At 60.4% G+C, this 18,262-nt stretch overlaps 1 protein-coding gene across 8 annotated transcripts in view; it reads right to left on the minus strand.

The window, feature by feature from the left end:
* Dot1l (DOT1 like histone lysine methyltransferase) overlaps positions 1 to 18,262 on the minus strand; it is a 57,327-nt gene that overhangs the window by 4,827 nt on the left and 34,238 nt on the right. For 6 of the 8 annotated variants that reach the window (XM_046444231.2, XM_046444230.2, XM_046444234.2 and 3 more), the window contains 18 exons: positions 16,451 to 16,519; positions 15,636 to 15,742; positions 15,111 to 15,152; positions 14,107 to 14,250; positions 13,684 to 13,918; positions 13,203 to 13,316; positions 12,430 to 12,521; positions 12,188 to 12,289; positions 11,624 to 11,761; positions 10,960 to 11,085; positions 9,050 to 9,534; positions 8,808 to 8,943; positions 7,949 to 8,095; positions 6,922 to 7,048; positions 4,524 to 5,101; positions 3,904 to 4,109; positions 1,467 to 1,531; positions 8 to 964 (listed from right to left, as the gene is read on the minus strand). In XM_046444231.2, coding sequence (XP_046300187.1) covers positions 8 to 964; positions 1,467 to 1,531; positions 3,904 to 4,109; positions 4,524 to 5,101; positions 6,922 to 7,048; positions 7,949 to 8,095; positions 8,808 to 8,943; positions 9,050 to 9,534; positions 10,960 to 11,085; positions 11,624 to 11,761; positions 12,188 to 12,289; positions 12,430 to 12,521; positions 13,203 to 13,316; positions 13,684 to 13,918; positions 14,107 to 14,250; positions 15,111 to 15,152; positions 15,636 to 15,742; positions 16,451 to 16,519 — 3,870 coding nt within the window. The remainder of the gene's footprint in view (positions 1 to 7; positions 965 to 1,466; positions 1,532 to 3,903; positions 4,110 to 4,523; positions 5,102 to 6,921; positions 7,049 to 7,948; positions 8,096 to 8,807; positions 8,944 to 9,049; positions 9,535 to 10,959; positions 11,086 to 11,623; positions 11,762 to 12,187; positions 12,290 to 12,429; positions 12,522 to 13,202; positions 13,317 to 13,683; positions 13,919 to 14,106; positions 14,251 to 15,110; positions 15,153 to 15,635; positions 15,743 to 16,450; positions 16,520 to 18,262) is intronic. The other 2 variants (XM_046444233.1, XM_046444232.2) reach the window with 2 other exon arrangements.

Genomic DNA, 18,262 nt, shown 5'->3' on the forward strand with positions numbered 1-18,262 from the left:
CGCCTACCTCCAACGGTTCCGCCAGCCACCCCAGAAGAGAAGCTGCCCATGGTGTGGGAGTTGGTCAGTCTAGTTGCGGCGGACGACACATGTACCAGGCCCGCGGCGGCCGGCACGGAGCTGAATAAGGATTGTAGCACGGATGAGCCAGCCACAGAACCGAGGTTGGCCTGTAGGGACATGGGGCCCAGGGTGAACTGGGGCCCAGGGGCGAAGGTGCCCAAGAAGGGGCGGTGTGCCTGGGTGGCGGGAGCTGCGCTGCCGGCAGAGGACACTGCGGTGGCGAGGCCAGGGCCTCCCAGGAGGCCCCCAGGAGGCACCGTCGCAGCGGAGATGAAGAGGTTGTGGCCGTTCTTGAAGTCCAGCTCGCGGTCCCGGCCTTTGCTGGGCCGGCTGCCGTGTGGCAGGGCAGCCTTGTCCGTGGGCCCGCAAGGGGGCAGGCCAGGCTCAGTGGGCTCCTTGCCAGGGCCACCCTCACCCTTCAGGCCACCCAGGCCCTCCAGCTGCCTCTTGTTCAGGAAGGGGTTGGCCTCAGAGGGGCCCTCCTTGCCCCGCTGGGAGGGGAAGCTCAGTGGGGCACTCAGACCGGCCACTTCAGGGCCCTTGTGGGAAAGGGAAGCACCGTCGTTGAAGCCATGTAAACTGAGGTCCGCGGCAAGGCCCCCGCTGAAGGCCAGGCCGTTGGGAGGGTTGGCGCCTGGGCTGAGCCCATCTGCCCCTGACAGGGGGCCAGAAAAGCCTTTCCTTGGGTGGGTGGCAAGCTTGGCCTCGGCCGTGACAGGCTCCTCTGGGGCTGGCCGAAAGGCGAACAAGGAGCTCTGGCCGAGCGCGGAGCTCGCCTGCAGGGGGCTGTCTGCAGACTTGGCCAGGCCAATGTCGGAGATGGGTGAGAAGGTGGATTTCCACTTGCTGCTGTTGACGGGCTCGCTCGCAGGGGCTGGCTTCCGTCCCAAGCCACCACCTGCTGAAGAGCAGCAGAGGTGTGAGCCACTGAGATACTGACGTGGGACCTGGCACCCCTTTCAGGGAGGCTGCAGGGCCAGGTGAGGGGAGTGAGGAGTGGCAAGAGGAAGCCCTGGAGAGTCAGACCACGTGGCCTCAGAACAGAGCCCTGCACTGTGTCCTGGGCACTCAGGTGCAACCACCCCAAAGGGAGGGGAGGGCTGTGCAGGTGGAAGGAATGGAGGTCGGAGCCCACGACTGGGGCTCTTGGGGGTGGGGGCAGGCTGGCCAAGAAACTAGCTGGTCTGACTTAGACTGGCAATGAGGTGAGTGTCCCCAAGGGCACAAGGCAGGCCCACAAGATGTAGTGCAGCCCAGGGTGGCCCCCAAGCAGGGGTCTACAGGGGAGCAGCTGGATGCAGGGTGACCCTGAGTGGTAAGGCCACATGCCTGGGAGGGACGGGCCCTGACCACGAGCCTGAGCCTCAGGCTGGGAACAAGCAGCAGGAAGCATTTCCACTCACCGTTTTCCAAGGTTTTGGGGGGAGATTTACTTTCTAAGGAGATTGTTGCAATTTTTCTCTCAATTCTGTTAAGGGAAAAAAACAGCATTAACATGTGACATCCGAGGGTGTGTACAGGACCGCTAACACCAAACCGCCCAGGGAAGTTGGAAAGTGACGGACACAAGCCTGTTCCCAGGCCCTGCATGGGGGACCCTCAAACACAGCTGGGGCCAGGTCCAGCAGGAAGTAGGGCCTAACACCCCCACAACACACACAGGGCCTCAGACCCTGCTGGGTCCCAACAGATGAGTGAAATGCGAGTCCCAACTCAGAGGAAGCACACGGCTCGAGGGGCCTGGCACTGCACTGCCACCGTCACCACTTCAGCAGCACCCAACTCGGAAGATCTTGAAACCATTCGGGCAGCTGCTCCCAATACCCGTGGGGAAGGCCCAGGGGCAAAGCCTTCACCACGGGAGGAGCAGAATCCAAGGGATGCAGATCTATCGCACCACAGCACCCGGGACGGCATCACCTCTAAGAAGGACACCACCAGGCTGGGCACACTCCAGTCACCAGAGGAGGATGTGTGGCCAGCACACACGGCCATGGGGTAGCTGCCTGTGTGAAGGATGCTCACACCACACAAGACAACGGGGTGGGCGGATTACCAAACGCAGGTCCAAAGGCACACATGGAGCCGTGAACGTGAGCGCAAGGCCCAGATCAGAGAATGGCAAGTTCAAAACCAGCCTGGGCGGGGGAGGAGCAACCTGGGTCCATTGCCTAGTACCCAGGGAAAATCAAAGCAAAAAAACAGGCTGGGTGCTGTGGTGCGGGCCTGTGATCCCAGGGCTGGGGATGCTGAGGCAGGTGGACTGCAAGCTGGAGACCAGCCTCAGCAACTTAGCAAGGTCCTAACCAACTTAGAGAGACCCTGTCTCAAAAAACAGGGACTGAGGATGTGGTTCAGGGTTAAGGGCCCCTAGGTTCGATTCAATTACTGGTGCCAACATAAATACATAAGATTAAAAACAGCATCACCATAGAGCCCAGTAATTCCACTGCAAGGGACAAGGTAAACTGAAAACCTATTTACAAACAAACAGCCATGTTCACGGCAAGATTCACGACATCCAAAGGTGGTGACAGCCCAAGTATCCACTGATTAATAAACAGATGGACTCAACTGTCACACCCACCCAAAGTGTCCAGTGCCCATGGCCGCGAGCAGAAGCGAGGCGGCAGCTGCAGTGTGGATGGACCCGAGGACCTGGTGCTCAGTGGGAATCAGACACACAAGGCCACAGCGTGTGTGACCCTGTGACAGGAGACGACCAGGACAGGAGTCTAGAGATGGCATGTGGATCTGTGGGTGCAGGGCTGGGGAGGGACGGGGACCTGCTCAAAGCAATGTGCTTCCTTCTGGGGCGATGGAATGTTCTGGACCCAGATGGAGAGGTTTGCAGAGCCCTGTGAGTGGACTCAAGACCCCTGAGTTGCAGCTTGTAAGTGGGAGAACCATGTGAGAACCACACCTCAAGACGCTGCCGCTCAGAAGGAGACACACCTCCACACAGCTGGCCAGGAAGGCGACAGGCACCGAAGGCGCTCAGACTTCAGTTTTGTTTGGAAATATTTTTTCAGTTTTTGAAGGAACTTCATTTTTATTTCTTTATATGCGGGGCTGAGAATCAAGCCCAGTGCCTCACACAGGCTAGGCAAGCCTTCTACCACTGAGCCACAGCCCAGCCCTAGCCCCTAAAACTTCATTTTTTTAATTTAAAAAAGTTTTTTTTTTTTTTCGTTTGGATAGTCACAATACCTTTATTATTTACTTAGTTTTACAATGTGCTGAGGATGGGACCCAGTGCTTCACGCGTGCTAGGAAAGCACTCCACCAAGCTACACCCCAGCCCCTCACCTTTTTTTTTAGTAGTAGTTGGACACAGGCCTTTTATTTGTATTTATTTATTTTTATGTGGTGCCGAGATGGAACCCAGGGCCTCACCCGCACTCTACCACTCAGCCACAGCCCAATGGCCGCTTCTGTTTATCATTTGTCTGTCTGTTTGCGGTGCTGGGGATTGAACCCAGGCCTAGTGCATGTGAGGCGAGCACTCTGCCAACTGAACCCCAGCCCCTTCATTTCAAAATTTTGAGACAGGGTCTCACTAAGGTGCTTAAGGAAGCTGGCCTCCAATTCACAGGGCTCCTTCGTCAGCCTCCCGAGTCCCTGGGATGACAGTGTGCGCAGCCCGTGGGCAAGATGGGCTGACCCTGAGGGAGGTGGCCGGGCAGCCTTCCCCAAGGGGTCTGTCTGCTCGAGAGCATCGCCCTCTGAAGCCAGGGCTGACCCAGGTCAGGAGGCCCCCCCCACACCTAGGCAGGTGCGCCCCACCCTGCCTGTGTAGAGTCCTGTCCCAGGGAGGCTGCTGTCCTGTCCCCCACTCACCGGGTGCTGCTGGGCTCATCCTCAGAACCTGGCTCCTCGTCAGAGGTCAATGGGGAGTAGTGGGCCCCGTTGGTCTGGCTCAGGGGCCGCTCCTTCTTGAGCACGGGCGGCTGGTCATGGTCCTGGTAGGGGATGGGGGAACTCTTCAGTGAGTTCTCAGGGGATGAGATGGCCGTGATCTCTAAGGGCTGATTGATGTTACTGACCTGAGGGCCAAACAGAGGCAGATGCACAGACACGCAAAAACATGGACACGTAGATCCCAAAGCACAATACCTAACGGGCTTCACAAGATTCTGACCAACCCAGGGTTCTGGGGACACCGGGGGCACGTCCCATACCTCCTGAGGCATCTGAAGACCTGCCCAGCTACGGTTACTGTCCAGGCACCTCCCCACCTGGTACGTGTCCTGCTTTTGCAAAACTCTGGATCCCAGAGAAGCAGACTATGCTGCCCCCCTCACACTGCAGCCAGCCTCTCTAGGACCAGCCAGAGGGGACAGGCCAAGCTTTCCTGAAGCCCTAGGGTCTGCCCCTCGGTCTCTGCCTCCTGGACACCCACCGTCCCTCCAGGGCTCTTTGCTGTGTGCACCCTGCAGTGCGGCTGCCCTGGTCCTTACCATGGAACTGAGGTTGAGGGGGGACCCTGAGGACTGTGTGAAGAGGCCAGCAACAGACGGCAGGGCCCGGCGCTTGGGGGACACGCCTGTGCTCAGGCTTGGGGTCCCAGCTGACGTGCGCTTCCTCCGGCCACGCTTGCGGCTGTCCTGCCCGTGGCTCTGCCCACAGTCTCCGCGGGCTCCTGGGGCCAGGGGGCTGTGCTTGGTGGAAGGCGACTGCTTGGTGCTGCCCCCACTAGCTGAGATGGTAAACACGATCCTCCTCTTGGCTTCGCTCTCCGGGTCTGAGAAGCCCGAATCAGAGGGCAAGTCTCCCTTGCCTACATCAGGAGGTGGGCACTGGGTGGCACCAGCAAGCCGAGGACTGGCAGAGAGCGGGTGGGCAGGAGAGGCGGGGCCCGGGTGTCGGGGCGGCATCAGCAGAGGGTGCTGCGGCGTGGTGCTGCGGGACCCCACAGTGGTGAAGAGGCTCCCGGAGCTGGAGGGCTCATCCAGGGCCACAGGCTCAGCTCCAGAGGCGAGTGGAGCAGGGCTGCCCACGAGGGCCCCGCTGATGGCCATGGAGCCAGCGTAGAATCCTGCCAAGGAAGGCGTGAGTTTCTCAGGAGGCCTGCCCCCAGAGAACCTAGTGTGCCCCGATCCTGGCCAAAAAGGAAGAGGGAGAGCCCAGAAAGCGGGGTTGGTCCTGGGAGCCACAGCGGCCTCCCAGCTGCGATCTGGTGACTGCAGAAGCTCTCTCTCCTGAGGGGGAGAGCGGAGTGGTCCAGGGTCTCAGAGAAGAGGATGTCAGAGGACCCGCCCCGGCCGTGCCCCGCCATCTCCCAGCCCCACATCGACTTTGGGACTTGCTGGCACCATACGCCACCCACAGCCCTAACTGCACGGCAGCAGCTGTGGGCCAGCGGGGCGGACATTCCCAAACCAGCTTGGCCTTGGTCTGTTTCCTCTCCAGACCCGCAGGGGACCCTCCCTCCTGCCTGTCTGAGCAGTTGTGGCCTCAGCCCTCCACTGAGACACCTCAGCAGGCCCTTGCCACAGGGGGCCCAGCTGGTAAGACGTTCCCCTGAAAGCAAGAGTGCTCTGTTGCCCTCAGCCACAAACACGGTACGGGAAAAGCCTGTGTGCCAGTCCATTCGCTCCTGGTCAGAGGCAACTCTGGGCTCAGAGCCTCAGGCCACTTCTGGACCATGTGCGGGACATACTTCTGGGACCTCCCAGGGACAGTAGGGCCAGGTCTCTGGTTCTGCCAGGGAGTCAGGACAGGAAGCAAGTGGTGGCAGCATAGTGCTCAGGCCAGAGACACATTCTGGGCACCAACTACCAGCAGAGGCCTTAGAGAAGATCCCTCCCACCACCAACTGCACCCGCGTTCTCCACACACACCGCTGAGCATGGGGAAACCTGGGGAGATCCTGCTGGCCCTGGGGAGCCCATGACAGGTCCACGCGCAGCTGCCCCACACCACGAGGACAGACAGAATGGATGGCAGTAAGGAGCTGGGAGGTCAGAGTAGGTATGGTGTGCTCTACTGACTCTGGGGACCAGGGGCTTCTCTGGTAACTGGAAAGGCGTGGGGCCTGTCCACAGCAAGCACGCAGCCCCACTCACCCGGGTCCCTTCGTGGAACCCCTACCTAAAGCTTCTAAGGGCCACCAAAACTACCTCACAGAACAAATGCTCGTCCAGCTGGAAAACCGCCCTGGGCAGCTGGTGCTGATGCAGAGTGTCTCTGTTAGCACTGGACTGTGGACTAGAGCTAGAGGACATGGAGCAGGGGCATGGAGGCCTGTCGAACAGTGGCCTTCTGTATGCGACCTATGGGGACGTGGGCATGGCCTCTGCACCTGCAGGTCAGGCTTCGCTGGGACAGGCCTCACTCAGGCACTTACAGAGCTGTGGCTGCTCTCCGGCTGGGACAGCTGTGGCAGAAGCAAGCCCTTCTGAGGTAAAAGCAGACCCCACATGACACCTCGGGCAACTTTCTAAGCCAGTCCCCATATCCTGGGCCTAGAAATCCCAACCTTCAAGCTGGCAAATGACCAGGGCAACACCTTGCTGGATGGGGACCTACTGCACGATGTCTCAGAGCACCTCTCAGTGCTCAGCAACCCAGGCTCAAGGTCAGAGCTGCATACTGTGGTGGCCACAGCCAAGACTGCACTGCTGGGGGGTGCTGAGGCCAATGTGACCTGACCCATGCATCTGTAGGGCTGTGGGGTTAGGAGAGGCAGCAGCTAGCAAGGCCCTGGCTCACAGTCCCCACTGAGGTCTCATCCACCCCAGCGCCCCAGGACCCTCCTGCATAACAGGCCGCAGCAGTGGTGGAGGCCTGGGTACATGGGTCCCAGGGAGGAGGTAGTGGTTGCCAGTCCCAGGAATGGCCCCCCAAAGGGGTTACCTGTGGGTGCCAGAGAGAGCCCCCTGCCTCCTGCACTACTCCCAGCGGCATGGGTGTTAGCACCATTCTGCTTCTCCAGGGTGGACGAAGAGTCTCGGGGCTGCGGCACAGGGCTGGGGGTACTCCTCTGTGAGAGAGACCACAGCACGTCAGCAGGCCGAGCAGGACAAAGAAGGGATGGCAGAGGGGGTTGGAGGCCCTAGCCAGGAACTGGGCCAGGAGGACTGTAGGCCAAATGAAGACCAGGGGAGAGGAGACTGTGGACATCCAAAAACCCAGGAACTACACGTGTGGGTGAGCCACGCACACGTCACGTCCAGTTAAGAGACCAGGTGGAGCTGCCACAGGTCCACCCATGAGAGACGAGGGGCTGCCACTCAGGCAGGGCACTGCTCGGGAGCAGCAGGAGACAGGCCTCGGGTGCGGGACCCGAGTTCTCCTGATCCTAAGGCTCTCCTCCCTCTGCCCACTCGGGCCACTTTCCACCCAGCCCAGACAACAGGTAAAAGAGCAGGCACTGCACCATTGAATCTGCACTCTGAATGCCCTTTCTCTGGAGTCGGATGCTTGAGATTTTATAGCATACGAATTAGATGATTTTTATAATTTGGGTAGTGGGGACGGAACCCAGAGGCACTGAACCACTGAGCCACATCCCTATTTCTTTGAGACAGGGTCTTGCTAAGTTGCTGAGGCTGGTCTGCAACTTGTGATCCTCTTGCCTCAGCCTTCTGAGCAGCTGGGTCACCAGAGTGCACCACCATGTCTGGCAATGGGGCGTGATCTAACAAAAAAGGATACCCCATAAAAACAAATGAGAAGGCTGGGGTGATGGCTCAGTGGTGGAGTGCTTGTTTCACATGCGTGAGGCACTGGGTTCGATCCTCAGCACCACGTTAAAAAATAAAATAAAATAAAGGTATTCTGCCCCCCATCCACCAAAAAAAAAGAACCCTGGACCCCTCTTGGCCACACGTGGCCCCCAAAGCCCCAGCCCCACACCAGCCCCAGCCCCAGCCCTGCTTACCACCCTCTCGGCGCGGCTGGGCAGCACCACACTGGCCAGGGGAATGCTGACCGGGAGCTTGTTTGGCTGCACAGTGCTGAGCGGGATGCTGATGGGTAGGCTGGTGATGGTCTCCCCATGGCTGCCATAGGCTCGCTCCTTCCCACTCTGCTGACAAGCGCCAGACTGTCACTACTGGCCCAGCCAGGCTCAGCAGACCCCAACCCAGGAGCACAGCCTTCAGTACACCACCCCCACTCTCCTGCAAGGGACAAGTAGCATCCATCTCTAGCTGGCAGCCCCCACAGTAACTGTCTTCCATGGTGACGGCACCTCTCAGGCCCATTGGGCTTACAGCTGCATAGCCTATGCCCTCGCCAGTGCAGTCCCAGCCTCCTGGACATCCCAGAGGGCCACTCATCGGAACACGTCTCCAGACCACTCCGCCTGCTGCACTGTTGGCTCCCTGCCTGCAGGGCATCCTCCCCCACCCCCTGCCCACCCCCCACCTCCTCTCCATCCCTGCACACATGCAAGAGGCTCCCTACCACAAAACCATGGGGCAACGGCCTCCTAAACTGCACCCAGCACCCACCAGCGCTCCCCACCCTGGGAATAAACAGCTTCCCGAGGGAGACCCTGACGGAGCCCTGCCTGCCGCCACAATTTGCATCCTGAGGCCTGCACAGGTCAGTTACCCACATGTCCTCCAGGCAAAACTGTGTCCCATCAAGCCCAAAGTTAGAAAGGGCAACCCACTCTCCTAAACATGTCTCAGGATGGCTCTGCTGGGCACCTCCCAAAGCCCTGACAAGCCTGCCCTGCCCAGCACTCAGCCTGCAGAGCCCGAAGCCGAGGCTCCCAGAGGCCAGCACCTCACCTTTTCACTGCTCTTTTCTCCTGCTATGGGCAAGGCTCCTGGAGAAGCGGGCCGGGGGTCTTGAGGGCTCAGCTTCATGCTGCTTGAGAGGCCAGGGCTCTGGCAGGGAAGGCTGGTTTCCTTGGCGTGCTCAGCTCTGCCATGAGAAACAACGACTCAGGAGCCCCCTTGGAGCTGTGGTGGACCAAGCCGGGCAAACCCAGAACTCTTTCTGTGGCTGCTGCCCCTTCCACTGCACTCACCGCGGGTGCAGCTCACTGGCAACCATCTTGGCAGGCCCAGCGTGGTCCTGGCTCAGGTGCCTCCTGAGCACAATCTTGGCTGGGGAGAGCCTGGTGTAGTCGGGCAAGGCCAGGCCCGACAGCTTCTCCAGCCGGGGGCGGCCGCTGTGGCTGGGGGTGCAGGGCACGACCTCCTGGTCCAAGGGGGAGGCGAGGTACTGGGGGGTGTTCTGCTTGGAAGAAGGCCGACTCAGAGCACCACAGAGCTCATAGCTGGTGGCGTGGCCATTCATGGAGAGCTCTGGGCTCATGCTGCTCACGTGAGGCAGGGCAAGCCTGGCACAGTCCAGCTCCAGGTGCAGCCTGCTGGCCTCTGCCTCCAGCTCCCGGCCCAGGGTGCCCTTCCCGCGCAGGTGCACGGACAGCGCATCGTCAGGCGGCACGCAGGACTTGAGCTGCAGAAGCTCCTGCTGCCGCTGGCTCTTCTCCAGCTCCACAATGCTGATCTGCAGGGCAAGAGGGAGCCGTCCGACGGGATGGGAGGGCGGCCAGGCCTATCTCCCAGCCAGCCACTACCCTCAGGGACCCTCCCAAGGAAGGTACAAGACGGCCACCCCAGAGCTGCCAGGATGCCATGGGCACACACAGGGCGAGAAGACCCAGGCAGCAGAGATCTAAGGATGGGGTGGCAGATACACGACACGCGGATGTCACAGGCCAACAGACACGTGCTCTTCGAGAGGAGAGCACATGCCTCCAGCAGTCACAGGAAGCACAGTGACCCACTTCTGTCAGAACAGACTTGTGTGCCTAGAAACACTCAGCAACGCTGTGGAGGACGGGCCACACTGGACCTGCAGCCTCTCCTTCCTGGTGCTGAGGGGACACTTTCCATTCAGGCAGTTTGCTCTGTGGCCCCTCAGCCCACTACGGACGTAGCACTCAGAGCCCATCGTGCTGGGAAGGGCAGAAGCCATGAGGGCCTGGCATGAGGACCTCTCCCAGGCCAGAGGCTGCGCAGGACGGTGTGGGCGGGGCCCGCCAGCTCCTTTCCCTGTTATCTTTGAGACGTCTCGCTGTGTCCCTCGGCTGGTCTCAAGCAACCCCACCTCTGCCCAGAGAAGCTGGGGCAATACGCGTGCCACCATGCCCGGCTGCTCCTGTTTTACAGGACACACCAGCGAGGCTGCTGGAGACAGTGATGCTCGGCAGGGCACAGTGCAGAAATGCAGCGGGCAATGTGCCCCGGAGCCTTCAAACGCCAGGGAAGCCACTTGTCGGGAGTTCATGCTGAATGTATCCCAGTGTCTCGTGAGGAGCCATCCCAGGCTAAGCGCCCAGCGACAGGGACCTTTTCAGTAACAGGGAGCCTGCCCTGGGAGGTATGGCCTTCAGAGGGGTCCAGGTGCTCACTGCAAGCCCCCTCGCTTCCCTCCGCACTACTACCTGGCAGTACTGTGCATGGCCTGGGAGGGCAGGCCTACACACTGCCCCGCCTCCCCACGCTTTCTGAGTGGACACACCTCTCACGTCTCAGGGTACGTGCTGGGTTTTTTTGTTTGTTTTTTAAACACATTTTTTAAATTTTATTTGTTTTTATTTTTACGTGGTGCTGAGGATCGAACCCAGTGCCTCCTCCGTGTTAGGAGAGCGCTGCCACTGAGCCCCAGCCCCAGCCCCCGAGCTGGTTTTGGAATAAGCAAGTTCTGTCAGGGACCACTTTGCCAGGTATTTTTATGAGGAAGTGCCCAGGACATTGGAGGTTTGGGGTGTATCCCTGCCACCAAGGCCACGCAAGGGGTGGGAGTAAGCTGGTGCCCAGCTGCCACAGCCTGCGCACAGCAGGGGCCTGACAGGACAAGGACAGGCCCATGGTGTGAAGACAGGCTGCCCTCAGGGACGCCTCTCAGGCTGGAAGTCGGGGGTCTCACCTGCAGCTCCAGGCAGTGCCGCTGCTTCTCCGAGATCTGGCTCCTCAGGGCCTGCTTCTCCTTGCGCAGGTTCTCCAGGGACAGGGAGGACCAATCCAACTTCAGCTCCTCACACCGGGCCCGGAGCTGCAGCCACAGGGACAAGGAGTCTTGGCAGCAAGCCCAGCCCAGCCCAGCCCGACCCCAATGGCAGGGAAGACCAGGAGCGCACTCTGGCGGCAGGGCGCCCAGGGGCATGGCCCTGCTTGCCTGGAGCACGGCTCCCCATCTGGATGCCAGTGTGGCAAGCCAGGGCCCTGACAGAGCCTGTGGTACACAAGATCACCGACCCACGAGGGGCGAGGTAAGGAGTGCCCTGTGACCTGGCAGGGGACACCCTGAGAAGCAAGGCTCCTAGAGGTCCAGTGGCACGTGTGAGGTGCCCCCAGAGAAGTGGGGCCACAGGACTGGAGCATGGTCTAAGGCAGGGTCCACAGAAGGCCCGCTTGGATTGAACAGGGCCTCACAGACATCCTGAGCAGGGCCGTGGGGAAGCTGAGCTCCTGGAGGACATCAGCCTTCCGTGGCCGACTAGTCAGTGACAGGCCTCTGGGCCCATGTGCCCAAGGGAGACCCAGCCTACTCCAGAACACTCTGGAAGCCGCAGCCTGATGCGTGCACATACCAGCTGCAGGCTCTGGCTGCGCAGCTCGCTGTTGTCCCTCTCCAGTTGCTCGGACTGCTCCCGCAGCTGCTGGTTGTGAGCAGAGATCTCCTTCTGGGCTTGGATCAGGTCATTGTAGGTCAGGGCCTTCACACCCAGCTGGGGACACAGCAAGACACGCGTGGGTGCAGGAACAGCTCGCCCCGGCAGCCTGAGGAGCCCCCACGGCTGCCAGGGACCACAGGGGAGGGAGTGATGGGATGGATGGCAGAAAGAAGGAGCTACTCATTTCCCTGGGGACACTAGAGGGTGGGGTGCATACTGGTGACAGCAGAGAAGATAGAGGTGAAAGGAGTGACCATCTGCAGCCCTGCCCCAGAACACAGAAGCAGCAGCCCCACGTGGCTGCAAGTGGACCGGGGCCCTTCCCTCCTCCGCAAGCCTTCGCCGTCCTGACAGAATGCCATCATAAAGGCAGGCAGGGCTAGGGCAAGCTGCCCTGGACCTCACCGCCCTCCACCAAGCCCCTGGTCATAACTGCTAGGATGCAGGCCCAAGGCAGCCGCACGGCCTTCAGGCCACTACCTCATCCAGTTTTTGCTGGAAGAGTCTCCTGATCTCCTCCTTCTGGGCCTGGCAGTGGCCGAAGAGCTGCTGTGCGGTGCCCAGCAACTGGGCGTTCCTCTCCTGTGGGTAGGGGACAGACGGGAAGAGAGCTCAAGGACCCACTGAGAAGGTGACAGTGGAGCCAGCACGGGAGCGACAGAAAGCCACCCCTTGTGCCCACAGCAGGACAGACAGAGCGGGGAGGGCAGGGCCACACGCACCTTCTCCTGGTCCAGCAGCTGCTGCAGGTTGGCCTTGTACTGGGGGGTCTTCGTGTAAGCCAGGAACTGCAGGTACTGAATCTTGAACGACTCTAGGGGGACACAACACGGCTTGGAAGACAGCACACGAGGGGAGAGGGGAGAGGGGAGGGCAGGGCAGGGCAGGGGAGGGCAGGGGAGGGCAGGGGAGGGGCGGCCCTTCAGGAGTGCTGGGCTTCGGCCTCAGGTCACGCACAGTGCACACTGCACTTCTTCTGGGCGGGGCCTGGGCTGCCTGCCGTGCCCAGGCTGTGCCACCCAACCATGGCGATGCCCACCCTCCCTGTGACACATCTCGCAGCACCCACACCACAAGGGTGCCCTGTGCAGCACAGCAAGATGGCCCTGCACTCTCGTGGCACCCTCCGGGCATACAGCCCACCTGAGAACTGTGCTGGGATTCTTCCCTGTGCAGTGACTTGGTCTCCAGGGTGGGTGTCCTGACGCTACAGGGTGCTGAGCAGCACCCTGGTCTGGTACTCCAGTCAGGACAGCCATCAATATCTCCAGAGGTGAGTCAGCCTCAGTCACTCACACAGGCCCAACCTGAGCCTCTGCCGACCCATCCAGAAGGTCCAGCAGGGGTCTCTGGAGAACACTGGAGATGAAGAACCTCTACACCCAACCCCAAGCTGCGTGGGAGCCATGACCAACAGAACCCTCGAGCCGTCCTGAAAACACTGCAGGCCAGGGCAGCTGCCCCAGTCAGGCCTCCTGGGCCCCGGCCAGCTCACCTAGCAGCTTCTGTAGCGCAGGTGGGGTGGGCGCCACCAGCAGTGGGTTGGGGGAGTGCCGCTGCACACTGGGAGGTAGCTGGTAGAACGGGCTGTGAGGTGACCGGCAGGCATCTGCAGGAGAAGGCAGCGTCCAGGCGTCAGCCACTGAACGCCTGCCCTCATGCCCCGACTATCCGGGGTAGCTCTCCAGGGCTACAGAACCGAGGCTTTTGCCTTAGTCGTTTTGGGGACGGAACCCACAGCCTCACATGTGCTAGGCAGGTGCTAACCGCCAGCAGGAATGGGATGAAAAAGCACCTACGTGCTACAGGGCTTCGCTCAGGGCAGGAGGGCGCTGACCGGTACGCACCCCTGCAGTCACGACCACCCCTGCTCCTCCCAGTGCCCTCAGCAGGGTGGGCAGGAGGCAGCCAGTCGTTCCCCAGGGCACCTGGACACTGGCTCCAGGAGGTGCCCCGGGCAGGGTCAGGCTGCTCACCCTGGGGCGAGGAGGATGCTGTCCGGGACACGGTCTGGCTGTGCAGGAGATCCAGTGCAGATTGGTTCTTCTTGGGCTTGCGCTCGGGGTTTGCAGTGTTCATTTTCTTGGGACGCCCGCGCTTTCGGCCAGCCATCTTCCGCCCCTTCTTGTTCAATTTCTTCTTCCGGGCTTTGGAGGGAGATGGCTTTTTGACAGTGGTTACCCCCGCTTTTTCCTCCTCAGCACCAGAATCCTGACGGGCAAAGGCAGGAATGAAGGGTCCAGCTGATTACCAAGATGGTGCCAGGGGCTGGGGGCGAGGCGCAGGGCAGCTGCTCTCAGTAGCCCCCCCCCAATGGATGGCAGGCACTGCCTCTGTGGCCGAGGCAGGGGCTGAGTCCTACGGGCCTTCCCTGGGGGCCCTGTGAGAGGGCGCCTTACCCTGGGGGCCTCAGCGGGCCCAGCCGCCTTGCTCTCGGGGACCTTGGTGGGTGCAGCCGCCTTGCTCTCGGGGACCTTGGTGGGGGTGGTCGCATTGCTCTTGCTCTCTCGCTGCTGCCGACGCCGAGCTGCCTCTTGCTCCTCCTGGGAAGAAAGCGTGGGACACGTGTCCAGAGGGCACTGGCACTCAGCTCTGCTCGTCGCTCCTCTCCCCGTGGCACAGGTGAGAGCGTGGGGGCAGCGCGGCACGAGACCCAGGCTGGCACACAGGCAGCCGGTGTCCTCCGCCAATGCCCGTGAGAAGAAACCAAACACCTCAAACACGAGCCGACCGAGAGCAAGACCCAAGCGCAAGGTCCGAGCCCGGCCCCTCAAGGGGAAACTCAGAGGTCCACCTGCAGGCCACTAGCTGCCCAGGCATTTGCCCCCTTGACCAAGAGGCACTGGCACTCTGCAGTCATGAGAAAACCATGCCAGCCAGCCTGGGACAGCTGCACTCTCCTGAAGACCCACATCCCAGGAAGAACACTGCCCAGAGGGCCCCCACACACTGGGCCCAACTCAGTCCATTTAAGGACAAGGACTCCTCTGACTCTCCAGAGGGACAGAGTGGAGGGTCATGAACCAGCTTGAGTGTCCAGTGACCAGGCAGCTGAAGCCGCAGAAGCACCACTAAGCCCACTGTGCAAGCAGGACAGGCATGAGAGCAAACACAGGTCAGGCAGACCACAACAGGCGGGACACCCACCTCTGGTCGGGGAGGGACACAGGCCAGCACAACGAGCCAGTAGCCTGCACACAAGCCCCGCCTCAGCACGCTCACACCACAGCCCCCCCCCGCCGGCCGGCCCGGTCTGCTGGCAGTGAGGCAGACGCACAGGCAGAGGGCAGCAAGGGATGCAGAGACCCTGGCCCTCAGGCCCCTGGTCCCTCACAACCTGGCCGCTGCACACAGAGCACCACACCCACACCACTAAGTCAAGGAGAAAGAAACACCAACTTACCCTGAGTTTTGGATTTTTCAGACTAGAAAAATAGTTTTCAAGCTAAAAGGAAGAGGAAAAAAAACACTTAATACAAGTGAGTCCCAAATTTCCAGGACAAAAGCGACACCCAGAGAACCTCAGACACGCTGGACAGCCAGGTGACAGGCACTCAGCACACAGCTGGGATCAACAGCAAGCCTAGTGTGACTCAACCCCCAAAAAAGTTGTTGTCCCTGCCACTCACAACAGTCCCAACCCTCAGGCCCCAGAGTCCTGTCTCCTGCAGAGAGACTGGGAAGAGGGTGGCAGAGGCACAGGACCAGCCTCCCGGGACACTGGGTGAGGAAGCCAGGTGGGCCGTTACTGTCCCTGTGCTGTTCAAACCTGAGACCAACAAACAGCCCTGACTGTGAGCCACTCGCTGCCCTTCCTGTTCAGCCCACACGGTCCTTGGGTGGAGGACTCTGGGAGAAGGCAGAGGTGGCTGCACAGAGCAGGTCGGGAAGCCTCGAGCACAGGGGAGCAGAGCGCGCGAGAACTCACTATGGTGCGGTCGATGGTGTGCAGGTAGTAGGAGACTGGCTTCCCCGTCCACGACACCGAGCCCTTCAAGGGTGACAGCTCAACCACGCGCATGATGGTGCCAATGTCTGCAGACCAGCAGAACAGCTCAGGCCACAGAGCGCACGGCCCCGGGCCCGGCCACCCTCCTCCAAAGCCCCGCAGCTGAGAAGGGCAAGCAGCGCCCTGTGCTACTGCTGACCGCCTCCACCCTGTGCAGGGCCACGCCTGGGTCCCCCAAGCCCAGGCTGGCCAGCAGTCCCCAGGCCTGGCCTGGCTGCCAGAGCAGGCGGAGGAGCAGCACCTGAGCCAGAGCTCTGTGGCCTAGGGGAGCTTATAAGGATAAAGGCAAGGGGCTCGACCGAATGGGTCACAAGGAGCCTGCAGAAGGATCTGGAAACAGCTCACATCACAGCTGTGAGAACAGCCGGCACCTCTGAACATGCAACCCTGAGAGAGGAGAGCTGTGCCCAGAGGACAAGGGAGGGGCCCACAGGTTCCCCTGCATGGGCAGCTGGTGGAGGCGACCTAGGCCTCCATGCCAAAGCCTTTCCTTGTCCTCAGGGCCCTGATCCTTCAGCACCTCCTCAGAGCCACGGGTCTCATCTGGGTGACTCTGCTCCCAGGGGACACTGGACCACAGCAGACGAAGCGTGGCCATCAGGACTTGGGGAGTCATGAGGCAGAGGGAAATCAGGACACTGCTTGGCAGCCTGCAGTGCCAGGGAGACTGTGGCTGACGCATGTCTGTGTGACTCTGCCCTGCTCAGTCTCCCAGCAACGTGAGGGCTGCTTACCACTCAAGTTTCTACTGTTGATTCTGAAGTTCAGAGGTGCGAAGGGTTTCGAGGACACGATTCTGCCACCTGAAACACAAAGGAGACTGGTACCACTCGTGGGAAAACAGATGCATACACGTGACCCAAACTGCAGCTCAGAGCAGGCCACCAAGGAGACAAGCACCGGGACTCGAGTCCCGCCCACCCACTCAGAGGAAGGAAACCGAGCCCTCGGCTGCCAGGTGAACCTGTCCCAGAGCCCTCCTTCAAACACACTGGGCTACCCTTCCTTACGCAGCCCCGGTGAGTCCCTGAACCTGCTGCCCGAGGTGGAGGCGCACCAGACGGCACGCCCACCACCGACTGCAGGGTCCACACGGGTTCTGATAACCAAGCACACAGAGTGCCTGGGGACCTGGGACTGCCACCCATGGAGGAGGAAGCCAGGCTGGGAACAGCAGTGCCTGGCGGACCTCTCCTGGGGCGCGGCCAACTGAGGAAAGGGGACACAAGTGTGTGCGAAGGGCCAGCACGGGCCCCGGGGATGGGGAGGCCCTGGGCAGGGCTGGGATGCGTGGCCACACACTCGAAGTGAAGCCTGGGGAGATGAAAGCAACAGCCACACAGACAGCGGTCTGACTGTGCCCAGAGAGACGACAAAGTCCAAGGGCCACAAGAGCCACAGGGAACCCTCGATTTCACTAAATTCATTGCTGATGTAAACATCAATACTCGTCGCCATTATGAAACAACTTTTCACATAAAATGGAAAAGACATGCCGCTGCCCTGGGAGCCAAGCTGTGTGCGTGTGCGCAGCCGTGGGGCGAAGCCAGCCCCCTGAGCTGCACTAAGCCCCCCCTTTTTTTTTTCTCTATTTTTTTAGTTGTAGGTGAACACAATGCCTTTATTTTTATTTTTATGTGGTGCCGGGGACCAAACCCCATGCCTCACGCATGATAGGCAAGCACTCTAACACTGAGCCACAACCCTGGCCTTTATTCATTTATTTATTATTTTTAAAGACATTTCATCCCCAGACAGGTTCTCTTTAAGTTGCTGAGACTGGCCTTGAACTTGCAATCCTCCTGCCTTGGCCTCCAGACTCCCTGGGATGGCAGGTCCAGCCACCACACCCAGCCCAAACCTTTTATTATAACAAAAGTCAATTAAAATCAAAGATGAGAGCGTGAAACTTAAATTAGAAAATTCAAACATCATCCAGTTAAGCACATCTGTGCGCACACACTCGCAGGACACCAGCATCCAGCCCTACAACCCACCCTGCCTTTGCTTTTCAAGTCCCGACCCCCAGCCGGAGGGCTGGGCTGGGCTGGGCTGGGCTGCCACAGGCCTGGCCAGGTCCTGCTGTGCCCGGAAGGAGTCAGACCCTGATGAGCAGGGTCCTGTCAGAAGGCCATGGAGCCAGCGAGGCTGAATCATCTGAGCTGCAGAGAACACCACTACGACAGCCTGCTCCCCACTGCGCACCCAGGCCATGAACAGAAGCAGGAAGCCGTGCCCCACACACCCCACAAGCACGCGGGCAGCAAGCATCGCCAGTGACCACCCCTCGTAAACATCCTGCGTGATCCCAGACCCAAAGGGATCCACCGAGGCAAGTGAGCGCCTTCTGAGGGCACCTGTTACCACGAAGGGCTGTCACGCAGCACAGCTGGCTGCGAGGGACAGGTCAACAAATGGAAGGGCAAGTGCAGGACGTGGGATGCCCCACTAGACTACAGTTCAACACCGACACAGGCCAGGTTAGGAGGGGGGTGGGCCTGAGTGTGGCCAGAGTATGGGGGAGCCCCGTCTTGCATGCCAAAGCC

The sequence above is a fragment of the Marmota monax genome, unplaced genomic scaffold, assembly GCF_021218885.2.
Source record: "Marmota monax isolate L192 unplaced genomic scaffold, Marmota_monax_Labrador192_F-V1.1 WCK01_AAM20220418_F8-fsc00102, whole genome shotgun sequence".
In the NCBI taxonomy this organism is placed as follows: domain Eukaryota; kingdom Metazoa; phylum Chordata; class Mammalia; order Rodentia; family Sciuridae; genus Marmota; species Marmota monax.